Genomic DNA, 15,903 nt, shown 5'->3' on the forward strand with positions numbered 1-15,903 from the left:
TTGTTTCTCAAGTAACAGAATAATTATTCTTACTTATTCAGTTATTCAATTGTTCATTCAAAGCTGTAGAGGTAGACTGTGGAAGCCCATAGAACACTATATTCACCTGATACTGTAAACTTGACAATGTATATGTTAATCAACAATAGCATTATAATTATCCACATGTTGATATTTGAATACAAACAAAAAAATCCAATAATCCAATTAGCATTTTCATTGTCACAGACTTGTGTGGGCATCCTATGACCATTTTAAAATTAAAGTGGAAAAGGTGTTTGACATTTAGTTTTTAAGGTCGTACCCCACTGCACAGTGGACAAGATCCATCCATCCATTATCTATACCGCTTATCTTTCAGGGTCGCAGGGGAGCTGGAGCCAATCCCAGCTGACTACAGGCGAGAGGCAGGGTACATCCTGGACTGGTCGCCAGCCAATCACAGGGCCCAGTAGACAATATTCAAATGTTAATTCAATTTTGAAATTTGATATGCAATATAAACACAGTAGCCTTATTTTCTATTTATACAAGCAATATGTAAGGTACGATTCAAAGGAAAATGCAACTCGAAAAATGAAACTGGCATTTGACATTTTGTTTTCAAAGACCTGTTATACAGGTCCTTTTTTATATTCAAATGTGAAACAGTGCATTTTCCAGAGAGGAATCTTAATGGCCTGGAGAATCTTGCAACATCGTGACTATGTGAAAAATGAAATGACCACTTTTTTTAAACAACTGCAGTTCAGTTGCTCTTGAGCAAGGTCCTGGAGCATAATGCTTGCAAGCATTATATCCCATAGGGATACATATATATATATATATATAAAGCTGGGGACACACTGCACAACTTTCACAGTCTTTACAGATTTTGAAAACACTAGGAGTTCACACTAACAGACTGGTTTCAGCAGATTTTTGTATGACGACTGAAAGACTGGGGATCACACTCTTAACAACTGCCCCTGATGAGGAATCACAGACTACATGATTTGTCAAACCAACTAAAACCAACTGAACTATTTAAAGGGTAAACAAACATACCAGTTGGTGGTGGTAATGCATCAATTTGTTGTTTGCCAACCACCAATAACAGTATTCTGTTGTCTTCTGATGCTATTTCCTGTGTCCCACCCTCTCTTTTTCATTGGCTGTTGGCAACACGTGTTTGCAGCTGGGTCGGTAATCAGTTCATACTGCCTGATTGCGTCCAGATTCGGCTAAAAAAATTCAAATGTTTGATTAACTGCGACTGAGGTTGGGTCTGGTCTGTTCCCCTCACACACTTTGCAGATTCGTGTCTTCACCCCTCACACTCTACTGTCCCCAACTAGTGCAGACTGGTGCAGATTTTTGCCCAACTGGGAATCTTGGGTTAAATATGGCAAAAAGTCTTGTAGTGTGTCACCATCTTAAGTTGCAGCTCCCACTTGTGACTGTAGGTTCTCTAACATACCCTCTTTGTTTGGTGTCTGCCACCTTAAATTGTGCTCACGAAGGCAAAAACGTACAAATTCAGGCACAAATATTAAGATGTAGTATTCTGTGTTCAACACCTATATGAATATATTGTCTTACATTTAGTAGGTTGAGTGTCTTAAATGCTATAAGCCAAATTGATTCTCTTTAGTCTTTATTTTGCTATCACATCATACCACCTAAACAAGTGGAAATGCATGCATGGCACATTTTTTCTAGTGGTGTCGCAGAAGAAAAGAAATGTTGCTTTGCTTGCACTCATTAATCTGAAACAGACCAAACAGCATGATGATGTTTTTTTTTTAAGTATGTCCTTCCCTCACCAATTCCCTGCACAACACTAATATTTACCTAGGCCTCATATGATTGCAACAAAAGAGAAGTTGTGCACATAGAAAAGAGAATTGTATAAATGCTTTGAGGTGCATATATGAATATATGTTTGTAATAATAATTGAATATAGACATTTCAAGTCAGCCATGTATCTGATCTCATCTGTCTCAGTCTGTCCAGGCAGTTTTTCCACCAAGGAGCACTGACAAGTTGATTTTTCAACTGTGAAATCCTCCGCTCGATACGTATCTCTGCCACAATTTAAAAAAATATAATAAAAGGAAGATTTGTTTCAAAATTATTTTTTCTGTGTTGTTTGCAGCATCGATTATTCTTCCAAATACTCATTTAAGTAATTGGTAATTGATTAAGCAACCAATTGTGTTTTTAAAAAATATATTAAGAAACATCTTTAACACCTTTTGTAGACTCTCGTATATCAATATCAATCATCAGCCTCAAAAACTCCACATCAGTCAGGCTATAAAGTAAATATTGCCTTTATTAAGCTCACCGTTGTCACTTTCTGTTGTGACTGTGCCACAGAGTGTGGTGATTTTGGAAGATGTAGTGTGAGGTAGTGTTTTGATGGATTTCACTGGGCTGAAATGTGTTTTTAAAATATTGTCCACTATGGGCAATATATTAGAAGAAGTGCTATCGCGCTGAGACGCCCAAAATGAAGTGTTGAGATTACACACAGAGTGCTGATCTAGCTGTGTTGCTTACACTGGGCAGGCAATTCAAGGCTTTTCAATGCACAGTGGTTTAATGGTGAAAAGGATTAGTATCAAGTAGCATTAGATAATTATTTTTGTGGTAAGGTGATGGAGCTTATAAATGCGTCTGAATACTTCCCGTGGCTGATGCAGGCTCAGTGAGGTCTGAGACGTGGATTTGTTGATACAGTTTTGAAATTTTAATGAAATAGAAAACGATTAGTCATTCACAAGGACAACTAAGTGTTATCATGTTGTTTCCAAACATCTGCTGTCACTACAAGCAACCACTGGCGCATTCAGGCGAACATCACCAGTTAATAGGGCAACTAGTTGATCCGTAACACTGGTACTCCGACTCTCCCTTCTATCATCAGAGGTTGTCCCCCTCCCTCCCTTCCTCCCCCTCCAGTGCTGGTCTTGCATTCAGTATGCTGTCAGAACTGACAAAATTACCGCATCTTGTTAGTAATGTGAATTATGTGAATTTCAATGGCCATCACTAATTAGCAGCGATTTGGCTGCTGCAATTACCGCTGGCAATGATGCATTTAATACAACACTCTTGAAATATACATGGTCAGGGTTTAGTTTAAAAAAAACAACAAAAAAACAACAACATAGCACTAAAGTTCAGCAAGGTTTCCACAATATTTGAAGGATTTCACATTCAGTTTCTGAATAATATCATCTTCTATTTGTCAGTTAAATTGCACGATGATTTAAAGAAGAAACTGATGTAAAAGCTTCTTGAGACACTTCATATTGATTCAGAGACCCCAGAGTTAAATAGCTGCTAACAAGGCCTTGAAGATGAATGAACATTGACTTTTTCAGTTCAGTTCTGCTTTGTCAGTTTTCCACGTTATATTTTCACCTGTTTAACTGCCACAGCGTTTGCTTTGTCTGTTTTCTTTAACTTTTTAATGTGAAAAGTACTACTGCTTCGTTAATTGCTCACACTAGTTATCTCATTGTGTGCCAGTAAGAATACCACCTCACATACCTAACAACAAATACCGTTTTTCAGAAAGATGCACGGTAAAAAGAGCCGTACCTGAATCAGAGCCGTCACACCTCTGTGTTTACTACACAGTACGTATTGTAGATGCATTGGATGTTGAGACTTGGTGTGTGTAACAGGGTTCTATGCTATTTTTTTCCCCAAAGGATACATGTGCTATTAAAAATGAAAGCAATTGGGAGCACACAAAGTAATTTAAGAGCACAGTGAAAAATGTAGCATAGAGATATCTTAATATAGACATTTACTTACTCTAACCCTATTTAAGATAAACAAAAAACGCAGAAGAATTATATCCATTAAAAGTTATATTAATATAGTAATATTAGAATTTTCAGTGGTAGCAGTGACTAGATGGTTAACTAGGTTAGCACCACACAGGGAATGTAAGTACACTATCTCAGTTATGTGTGGTCATTATTGAATGTTTTGTGAAACTGATGAATTAAGTGTCCCTTAACTGTTTTAACCTGAATAAATTATTTTAAACCCACCTGGGATTAAAAGCACGTAGTCACAAAGCTGAAAACAGGCTGTTTCTTGAGCTCATGAGATGCTGACTGTAGAGATACGTGGCTCCCACAGGACAGCCACGCTACAAATATTAGAATAAATTAGAAGTAAATAATTAGAAGTATCTATTTTCAGGGGCAGACATCAGTGAAATACTTTGAGTGAAGATCCCGTTGTAAACCCTGCCTTGCTGTTAACCTGCAAATGTGCAAAGTGATGCAGCCAAAAAGAAAAAGCAATGATTCACCTGACAAAATATGATTCAACTCAAGGGGGTTTACTGATCAGTGATTCTAATCAGTAATGTTTAGGGGGCAGCCCTACAGATGTGTAATGCTATATTAATACAAATACGTCAAATTAAATAGACGCACAGCGGTGCTTGATTGTAAGTATTATACATCTTACTGAGGTGCTCTGGAGGCTTTCTCATATTTCAAGCCATCTTCCAGAAAATCCAAGCAAGGACTCGGCTAACATCCCAGTCTTGGCTGATGATGTTATGCATCTTTACTGTATAAGCAGAGTCTTTATACCCAAAAAAAAAAAGGAATATCTCATTTTCTAAGAAGGACAGGAAGGGAGAAAACACAAGTCAAACAAAAACAGCACTGCCTGCATCACCTGAAAAAGCATGTTCTCACACACATGCATTATTCAGGTTACAAGCATGTATTTGAATAACTGATGAACAACTTTTTGTTGAACAGCTGATCAGAGGGTTTTAAATTCCACAAACATAATGTTCAGATGTTGACTGTCTTCTAAAACCAACCAACAGCTATATCAACCTTTTTCTCTCTGCTTCTGTTGCCTGTTTTTTGGGGACTGTCAGCATCACCATTTGCAAAACCCAACATGGAGCTTGTTTTCTAAAGTTACATTACATTAGGTAAACATAATGGCTAATTATCCAGAGCAATTGTAGAAAATGGTTCTCATTTATCAGATAATTAGCAGATCACATAAACTCAGCTTTGGACGATGGCCGATACCAGTGTCCATCACTGATGGCCAACAGCCATCAACCACTGAGGCTCTACCATCATATCATTGTGATTTAAAAGCTGCACTCACAGTGCACTCACCCAATGGCACGCCACAAGCGACATTTGTTGTTAGCGCTGTCAGTCCACGATACCGAACAGTCACCAGCCTTAATATATATAATTAATTATTGATATATATAATATATGTTTTAAGCAAACATGCAAACTAATTATAACTGCTGAAGAAATTACAGACATAATAGTAACTGTTCATTAATGCTCAACGAAAGAAGCTCAGACTTCCTCCACTGACAGAAATGAATCCTGACACCTAAGAAATAGTACTAGTAATAATTCTGATAATTATTTATTCATCAGGTCCAGAAGGGCACATGTGCCACTGAGGGGAAATCGGCAGTGGCTTGGGCCTCTGTAGACCCAATGCTGTGCAGGTCACTGAATGGAAATCATGTTTACACACTAGACTGAATACATTACCACAATTAGGCATTGATGTATTATAGGACAAGCATACATTGCAGCAAGGCCCATGGTCCATTAGATTTCATTTATGTGCCTTGAAAACAAAACAGTTACCTTTTATAGGCCTCTGTGATGGAACTTGATAAGGACTTGGACGACGTGTCACTAACACCCTGCGTTTCAAGTCTCCAGGTGTTATCTGATTAACTTTTATACTGTTATAGCTACAATCATTATGAAGCAAAAACCTGTCCCCTACGATTGTCTTGACAAAGGTCTGAGGATCTCATCTTCAAATGCTTTTCATATGGCAAAGAATCAGTCAATTATTTTGAAGCAGTGCAGCAGTCCAGGATTAAGTGACTTAGGAGTGCAGCAGACAGCGGCCTCCCTCCCCCTTCTTTCAGCCTCAGAGACTTCCACAAACAGCGTGGCTTGTCAGGGCTGATTGCAGCGGCACTGGGGCAGATAAGTCAGTCTTACTATTATCCTATGTAAGCTAGGAGTGCCAAATTACAACTTTAGCCTTAAACCCCCACAGAGTTTACTTAAGAATGTCTTAAGCCACAGTATAGAATACAAAATCCTACGCCAAAAACAGCAGTGGCCCACGTTTGGGAAGGGGACAAAAAGAGAGGTGTCTTATGGGATGTGTGTCTGTATCTCAGTCTGGATCCAGTTCAGGCTGTTGGGTCTCTCTGCTGTCTTTTTATTGCTGTCAACATCTTCCCTGCCTCATAACTATGATGTTCTGACAGCTTTACAAGGGCTGTAATTTAAATTTATTTCTCCCATGCCATCGATTCTCTCACCACTTCACTGTCATGTCTGTCTGGCAGGTCTAGCTGAGAAATGTTGGCACAGCTCCATTAGCATGTATAGATTTACTTTAGATATATGAGACCCTTTATATTTTAAAACGCTAACACACAGGGACGCTTTACAACAAGAGCATTATTAGATTAAAAAGTTCCAGGGGTAAAATGAAAGTAGGAAACTTTCAGGTATATGCATTTGTATGAACATGTTGGTGATATTTTGTTAAAATGGACAATGTATGTATCAATAATAAATGCATTGGTTTCAACTTGGTGATATCAATAAAATATCTAAGTAGTTTAAAACGTACTCTACATTAGTGTTCTTTTCTTCCCTCTCTTCCTTTTTTCCTATTCTATCTCCCTCACATTCTGCAGCTCCCTCCATTTACCACCAATTCAATTTCTCCCAAGCTCCTTACTTTGTGATTTATGGCTTCTCTCACACCATAAAAACTGGGAAAAAATAAGGCTTTTTACCTTGCCCACGTACTGCGGGTCTGACCCCATGTACTCCTCCAGTACAAAGAACTGGTTCCACACCCAGCCCCTTTTGACCCGTTGAAATCCAGCTGCCCCATTCTTCATCGGGCCCACCAAGCTCTTGGCGTGCTCCCTCCCCGTCCTGCTCCGTCCCAGTGGTGGTGAAGGTGGACGTAAAGAAGAGACTGTGCCCTCGTTGACAAGAATCCAAAGGAACAGCAGCAGGCAGTTCCTTGTTAGCATTGGCGATCTGTGAGGTTCAGGTCCCCAAGTTAAAGTCCAGTGATGAGAGTTGAGCCACACTGAAACAACTTGTGAAGGTGGTTATGAGGGATGGGTGAGGCGGGGGGTGGTGCCGGCGTGGCAAACCCAAAAATCAGTTTTCCTGGGCCTGTCAGGATCCCACTCAGGGATTCATAGAGCACATCACCTAAGGGAAAGAAAAGAAATTCAGAGTTTAAAAGGTTTGCTTCTTGCTGAATCCTCATTACCTGCATTACAGAAGTCTATCATCTGCACGTCATGCTATAGTAATGATGCAGTGTTATTTTATTAGAGGCTGTCTCACAGCACACATGGTCATCATATGCAGTGTTCATAGCTTGTTGTTGCTGAATACCTGTGACTTGGTGGCACTTTCTGGACCGTAGTCTTTCTCCACCTCCCACCTGGTTTAGTTTTCAACTGCTAAACGGCAAATGATAGTAGTGCCATTCTCAAACGCAAAAGTAAGTGTTGTAATTATTTGCCTGGTGACGGTTACGGTTATACTTATGACATTTTTCTTGGATTTATGCTCTAATTAGCTATATTACTTGTCTATGTAGTGAAAACTGTGACTGTCAATTATAGGGCATCGACCTGTCAGTGTTACACGCAGTTCCCTGAATTCCCATAGAGGTTGCAAGTCATGTATTATTTAATGACACTCTAATGAGAGGGAGCTGATGATTTTGCTTCACAAACCTTGTCTTAGTATTCTTAGTCAAAAAAAAAATCAGAGAGCTGTTGAAACTGGAGATGAAGCCTTTTCAATGAGCGAGACAAAAATGCAGGCAGCCATCTGAAGATATAGCGTGATGCATAGGCTGTTCATATATCAAATTGACACGTGTACTGTATGAGATGTCAGTGCAAAGCAGCATGTTCTCAGTGTTTGCTCAGTTTCTTTGCTTTCTCTTAGACATCATTCCAGTGAGGAGCACAACAGATTTGACAACCAGCGGCCATATGAGATGTTTCGCTTGCTGCAGCATCTTATTTGACAGACATGCGTCCAATGAAAGAAGCAACTCATACACAAGATTACTTATATGGAATGGATCACAGACATGCAATTGCATATTTAATTTTCTCTTTCTTCCAATATGTTTTTGTATGTCTTCACATACTGTGGATCAGTGGAATTCCCAAGGTGCTGCAAACATGGGCAGAATGTGGCATGTCACAGTGTTATCATGTCACGGCAGTGAGCCTGGCTTTGTGTGTAGAATATATTATGAAGGCATATCTTTCAGCACAGCACATGTTTTTTACCCAGTTGTTTTCCTTTACGTAACAAGCAGATCTGATCTCAGTCTTAAATCTATATGTGCTGTATGTTACAGTAGTTACTTAATCCAATTTATCCATCTTTCTTGAATACAGACCTCTGGGTTTAGATCAACATAAAATATAGTTTAAAGGATAACCGCTGTATTTTTCACCTTAAATAAGTTATAGTGGCTGTAATGTAATCCTTTGGGGGCATCCATCCGTTCCAAGTACGTCCACTAAAGGTGCTTGTTTTTGCCACTGACAGGCTGAGATTATTTGAAGTGTCAACATTAAGCAAAGGATCCCATTATGTTAACTAGAAGCAGCTGTTGTACTGTGCTATTCAAAGTCACCTGACAAAAATACTTATTTTACCCTGCCGAGCACGTGAGTGGCTGCTGTATTGCTGCCTCAATTGGTTAGTTTGTTTGTGTCGTTGTGTTACACAAACATTGTGTAGGATTTGAACCTTTCAAAACGCCAGAGTGACAAAACTCACAAACAAACTGATTGAGAAAAAGGGAGACCAACAACTGTAGTGTAAAATTGCTGTTATTGTGAATGGAGTAAGGTCAAGCAACATAATAGCTATCTCTGGTCAAACAAGAAGGACCTTACAGTCCTGTCTCTATAGAGATTCTTCCTGTAACTTTTTCAGACTCTTGAAATGACGATCTGAGCCTTTCAGCGAACATACTGTGATGTGGTGCAATTGTCCGATTACATTACAGCCATTGTAGCTTGTTCACCGCCTGTTTGAGGCTTCCAGTGGCTTCCAGTCATTTTGAACCCAAAAGAACATGGAACTCAGATGTGAAAATATTGGAATTATCCTTTGAATCCACAGAATGTATTGTTGTTCACCTGTGTTGATTTCAGGTGAGTTATGTAGCACATTTTTATAATTAACTAAAAGCTGATTTTGTATGCATTACACCCTGATGCATAGAGAAAAACACATGAGCAAGAAACTATTGCCCTATTGCTGTTGACACCTTGTTTGCTATCCTAACGCTCAGGCAACCCGCGCCGGCCTTGTTACGAGACAGGAACCATAAATGGCTGGAATGAAGAATGGATCTAATGGTTTCTACACCTGGTTTATTGTTCCTCTTTCCCTCCTAATGCACTTATAAGCTGCACAGTAATGGAAGACAGCGTGCCTCTAATTTCATAACCAGAGCCCTCATTGACATCATTGTCTTTGATTAATTATACAGACTTGGTACATCGGCTTCAGAGGAAGATTACTTCAACAAGGTTATGCCGTGCACCCAGATCCATTTATTCTCTCTGTCGCCACAGTATCTTAAAAGTCAAAACTGATCTGCAAAGTTCTCCATGCAAAATTGGCAGGAACTATCCTGACACAGGTCAGACATGCTTCTCCTGCAGGTCACTCCTCATTTAGCATTGACATAATGGAAAATGACTGTTCCCATAATTCCTGCAAAATCACGCCTCTGCCACTGTACGGCCCTGGGAGGGCTTGATGCATATTTTATGAGATAAGTTCATTAGCATGTGTCGGGATTCGGTTGTGAGCCTTGACCCGTGTGTCTACTTCAGATAACACGATGCACTAGGCTGACAGCGTTCTCACACATCACCTTCAATAATCAAAGAACATATGGCTACCCGATCTGCTGGTGCAGATTACCACCCACAGGAGGCTCCCACAGAAAGTTATTAGTCGTCAAAGGCTGCCATAAACATGACAAACAAATAAGTAGGCATTGACTTCTGGAATAGAGGGGACAAGTTAGTCATGTGGATCAAGTTCTTGTTTTGCATTTTCACTTCTTCTTTTTTTTCATTTGTTCTTAAACAAATGTAGAGTTTTTAATTTGGGAGTGATTTGTTCAGAGACATGAAGAAGTCACTGTTTTGACAAAGTAATAAACCTCCCTACTCGTGATTCAGGCAGCAATTAATCATCAAGGAGTTTTCAAAAAAGATTTTGAAATTGGGTGTTGATACACATGTGGAGTAGAAATGTAAAAATGTATGTCATTTTGATTAAATTACTTCATGTGTAAATCGGTAGTATGTTCTACATGTATTGAGTCATCACTCTTTTGGTCTGTTTATACAGCCGTGTTTCACTCTACTCGCACTATATCTCATTTGATACAACCAACGCAAGTACAATTCACTGTACAAAGTGCAGCACAGAGAACAATGCAGTCATAGAATGTAGATAATTTGATATCTAGGTGCATTGTGCTTAAATCCTGCCGCTTTTACATTTAGTAACTGAGAGGGGGGGAAGTATGGATGTGGAACTGTGGACTTGTGTTGAGGCATCCTGGATGCTGTGTTGCCAGTCCAGCTGCCTTTTTAGGAACTGATCTGGGATCTTATCTGAAGTGGTGCAAATTACTTGTTTAAAATTGGTTCCCTGTATCAGAATATTTCTTGAATATTTGTATACAAACCCAGCTGTAGATCACACTCTATTATCTACTTCTTTTGTTTCTATCAAAGAGGTCATTCAATAGTTCCACCATCCAACAGTGTAATAATTAGTAGCAGAAACTCAGAAGGTGGAGGAAGGTGATTGGTATCTTAAAAGTGTTTAAGAAACATCTAAAGAAGCTGCAGCTACAATGTACTGCAGAGCTGTTTTTTCTTTTTTTAAACTAATATTAAAGGTAAACTTGGCTTTCAGTCAGCTTTGTATCGATACAGTGTGGGTAGCAAATTAACTTTCATCTGTGTCGCCTGCTCCCCGCTCGTGTTCTGCCACATGATGCGTTGGCTTAAGGGCTGCTATTCGATTGATTAACTGACAGTAAAATAACGGGAATAATTTTATTGTAAAGTCGATCGAACAACAGCCCAGAACCGGTAACGAGCTGGATGACAAGAGGGGAGCTCTGGCTGCAGGCAACATTTGTTTATTTGCATATACTTCCCACACTGTGATAATACAAAGCCAGTTGAAAATTTGCAAAGTATCCCTTTTTACACGTTTGTTTTTGTACAGTGAGTTTCGATGTGAGTGCACCCCCTTGTTTGAATATGGCTGACATAAACATTTGATGTGCTCAACCAACAATCAACAATTCTCTGCAATTAAAAGAAAGAAAAACAGACGGAGAAGAGGCTATAGTTACGTCTCTCCCAGTGTTTTCAACACGTCAATGTTTTTATGAAAAGGCTCTCCTCATAAAAACAGACGTGTTGAGATCCAGAGCTGTCACCACAATGATCAAAACCATGACCCCAGTTGAACTACTGCCCTGAGTGACGAGACAATATGTGCACTAAAGCTGAGGAGATGAAGGAAAGAGTGTTAGTCAGTCAGGGAAATCACTGTGAAGACATTGTTTTTGCAGGGCTGAGGCCAAAGAAGATTGTAATATCATTGAAGCCCTTCAGGGGAAGAGTGGGAGGAGGGAAGTGTAGGTGGAAGCAATGTAATGAAAATGGGAGTAACAACACAGCTGGCCAGTCAAGCTAAATTATCAAAGAACACCTCATGCGTAGGTTATAACGCAGCCAAAGTAATGAATACTGAACAAAATGGCTCTGGCTTTGTTTCTTTTGGGGTTATTCATGTCTGAAAACATTGACGCTCACTGTTTCTAACACTGCATTTTTAACAGATTTAGAATTTTTACATTTTCTTCTTTTACATGATGTTCATCAGGTGGCTGTTTGCATGCAAGTCTGGTTCGCAAAAGCTTGAAAGAGCACAGAACTCGGTTCCCTTAACAATGGAAACATTAATACGATGTGATGAATCGTCCTCCAAACTTTTTCTTAGATCCCACACACACTGTTTGGGGAGAGCCAAAGGATGCCTTCTGCTCACATTAAGTCTGCGCTGTTGTTTGTGGTTTGGTGGCTATGAAAGTGCTGAGAGCGCTCAGAAGGAATATGATGATTTTTTTTTTTACTGTTCGCCCAAAAGTGTTCCCTTAGTGTGTCAGTGATGCTGTTTCCATCTTCAACACAATTAACCACCCATTATATTTTCCACCCGTACCTCAAACAATAAGTGGTTTTGTAAATGTCTGTGTAAAAGACAGAGTACACTAACTCATAGTAGGACAGCACTGACGACTACAGATGATGTTTTTGTATATATTCAAAGGTGTTTCTCTTATTTTGTCCTCCCCCCCTCATCTCAGTTTACACATTACAAGGGTTTTAACCAGCAGCAAAACCCTTAAAATTAGCCACCTTGCTGAAAAGTGATTCAGCCATAAATAACTCTTAAAGAGATGATAACACTATTGAACGCCAGCACTGAGTTTTTTTAAACCGCAGATTTGTCGTGCTGAAGAACACCTCTATCGTTCGTTGAGTTCATTAGAAGACTAAGACAGGAAGCCAAAACACATTCTTTTAATAGTGACAAATGGCAACTACCCACATTGCCAAGGCTATTTCCAGTGATAAATGTGCCTTGATGCTTACTTTACTAAAGTGCTATGTCGGCAGAACCAAGACTGGAAAGAGACTTAGCAGAGGGTTTTGGCCGTATTAGAGGAGCTCCTATAGTTTAACATGCTGCCAGTTACTTAATATTTGAACACAGAAATGTTGCCCTTCCTCTTCCTCCTCTTCTTTCAGCCACAAGTGGTATCTTCATTTATTTAATGTGTATCGAGTACACAAATCATTCCATGTATCAGTATGTGTGTTTAGTGGTACATTTTTTTTCACCTGCAGATGCTTTATGCCAGTTAAAGTGTGTGTGTGTGTGTGTGTGTGTGTGTGTGTGTCGGAGTGTGAGAGTGCAGATGCATTTGTGTGCACCAGCACGACTCTTGAGTTGTGACACCCGGATTGGCTAAATAAGCTCACACTGATTTGCTTAGCTCACACTAATCTCTCTTTCTCATTAGCAAAGAGCACTTTACAGAACATTCAGGTGGCAGCTTTTCATTTTTAGCTTGTGCTGACTTAGCTTGTCACTTTTCCTGGTTTAAAAAAGGCAAACGCTGTAGACTGCTGCACATGTCAACTAAGGCTAAAATTAAACTTGTTTCTTATCTGGCTAAAGATTTCTCTGCAAGTCAAAGGTCCGCTGTGAGAAAAGAGACCGTTAACACAGTCTGTTAGCATGCTCTGTACAATCACAAGTGTTTTTCCTGGTTCTTTCCTCCCTACAGAGTGACATGTGTTCTCTGTAGCTGGTCACTTAGGAGGGGCCTTCTGCTGGATAAACGTTTGTTCATAATAGAGCAATAATTCAAGTTATCAGCTTACAGCTTTTTAATCAGTGCATTTCAATCAGGTAGCTTATAAAACATGAGGTCTGCCAAAATTATTAATGTGCTGGATACATATTTAATCAGAATTCAAGTCCATTTAAGTATCTGATCAGACCCTGAATCTACGAAAGGACTCTGATCAGGATGAGGCAAAAAACCTTTACCGGATACCCTGTTTTTAGATTAGCACACGGTTTATAAGTGTCAGAAAGCAGATTCTGGTAAGACAAGTTTATGTTTGTCATAGCAAGAAGAGCAACAGTTGTCAACTTGTCTTTTTAGTTTCTTTTTTTAAGTGTAGAAAATGTTTGTCACCTCCTTCCTGCCACAGACAGTAGCATCAACATGCACCCAAACCACTGGAGTGCTTATTCTGCATCAACACAAATCAAACGAGAGAGGGAGGAACATAGACTTTCCTCTTTCATTAGAAAATAATGTTTGTGTTTAAACTCTGAACAATAAGAAGCGAGTGGATTTTTTTTCAAAGTAATATTTAAACTTTGAACTAATTTAATTTCAAAAATACATTCAGACTGATAGTTTACTCTGGCTTAATAAACAGTTTTTCCACAGTTATTCTAGCGCTTTCAGCAAACTCTGGTATAACTGCAAGGTTTTGTTATAAAACCACAAACGGTAAAGAATCAAAACAACAAGTCATTTTCCCCCCTTAAGTTTCCTGTATCTTGCTAATGCAGTGCTCAGTTATCTTTTATCATGTCTTTGACATCTGAAACTTTGACAGATACAAATATTCAGAGTCAGGAGACATGCCTGATCTTATTCTGGAGCAGTGAAAGACAGGCAGCTACACAGATCAAATGAAGCATCCCTGTTGCCCCAAGGCAGCCGTGGAGCACCATTGGTGCACAGACAACTGCTGTCATCCAGGCAGACGGTATGCAATCGAGTCGGGCTGCAACTCATATTTGACCCTGTGACTTCTGCTTGACTTAAACTGTTTGTTGGGACTCTTCTCAGTGGGGACTTTGAGTTCCTGGGATCCCGATACATAATTATTATAGTTGTATGTGCGTGTCAGACACTAAGAGACTTCAAAAACTATGCTTCACTGGCAGCTATCAACGTTAAGCTATGTCACTGGTTAGACAGCTACATTGATTTTAAAATGAAGCATATCAGTGCTGTAACACTTGTGTCTGGACAAAACAAGGCTGAAATGTGTCCAGTGTAAACAGCCTGTTCGACAGACTGTGCCAGCGCAGCTGATGGATCCATTCTGTTGTGTTAGGAATCTAACTTTTTTTTTTTAAACTTTGGTATCGTTATCATTGCAGCACCAACCATGCAACCCTGAGTTACTCCTCCTTACAATCATATCCGTCAGACTGTGATTCAGGGAAAAAAACCACACTGCATTAGAGACTAACAAGAAATTGCTTCATCAGTTCAATGTTTTCTCCATTTAGGAGCCCTTCATATCATTGAGTACATGCACTCCAGGGATGGTATACCACCTTGAATACAATCCAGTGATGATGGAAAATAAATTAGCTGTGTGTCCTACTGAACGAAGGTTGCCTCTCTGCCAGAAACTGAACTTTTCCCCCCTGAAGATATGGAAGGCTTAACTGTAGAGACAAAACTTGCCTGAGGCAATAAAGAAGCACCATACTGACTCAGCTCTCCCCCGTGTGAACACGTCTGGATCCCCTGCCAACGAAGTCTATGATGCAACAGATATGGCTCCAAAGAAAGGTTATGATTATAAAGGAAACGTACAGTATAGAAGACTTCTGATAGGTTCCCAGGATGTAAATTATGGATTAATCTTAACTCTTAGATGCTATTTATAATCTGTGCCATGCTGCGCACACACACACACACACACACACACACACACACACACACACACACACACAAAAGCCTGTCAAGTTGGAACAGCTCAAAACTGAAGCCTGGTTCCTGTTGCTTGAGTCAAAGCTGCTGCTGTTCTCTGATCTGAACAAAATGAATGTCCATTAAGATAAAAGGTGTGAATGTGGAGACGCAGTTTGACTACGAGCCCACAAGCCAAACTGACAGTAGGGTGATCTTGTTTTACCTGCTTCTTGTGGGTGTGCAGGGCAAACTCAGATGGTGCTTTGGCCCCCGCTGCTTCAGTTTGAACTATGAAAAGAGTCTACAGCTGAATTTTGAGCCCTGTTGTTGTGTTACAGACTGTGTCATTAAATTCTGCTGTAGGCAATGCCAACTATTGACAGAGGAGGTTATAGAAGGCAAGTCAGATTATAACAAGACAGATAGCATTTGGCAAGTGGTCAGGTACC

At 39.7% G+C, this 15,903-nt stretch overlaps 1 protein-coding gene across 1 annotated transcript in view; it reads right to left on the bottom strand.

The window, feature by feature from the left end:
* LOC139220784 (cadherin-12-like) overlaps nt 1–7,088 on the bottom strand; it is a 57,126-nt gene extending 50,038 nt beyond the window's left edge. Inside the window, exon 1 of the mRNA XM_070852627.1 lies at nt 6,843–7,088. Within this exon, the coding sequence (XP_070708728.1) occupies nt 6,843–7,088 (246 nt within the window). The remainder of the gene's footprint in view (nt 1–6,842) is intronic.
* Nucleotides 7,089–15,903: the final 8,815 nt, after the last annotated feature.

The sequence above is a fragment of the Pempheris klunzingeri genome, chromosome 21 (assembly GCF_042242105.1).
Source record: "Pempheris klunzingeri isolate RE-2024b chromosome 21, fPemKlu1.hap1, whole genome shotgun sequence".
Classification (NCBI taxonomy): domain Eukaryota; kingdom Metazoa; phylum Chordata; class Actinopteri; order Acropomatiformes; family Pempheridae; genus Pempheris; species Pempheris klunzingeri.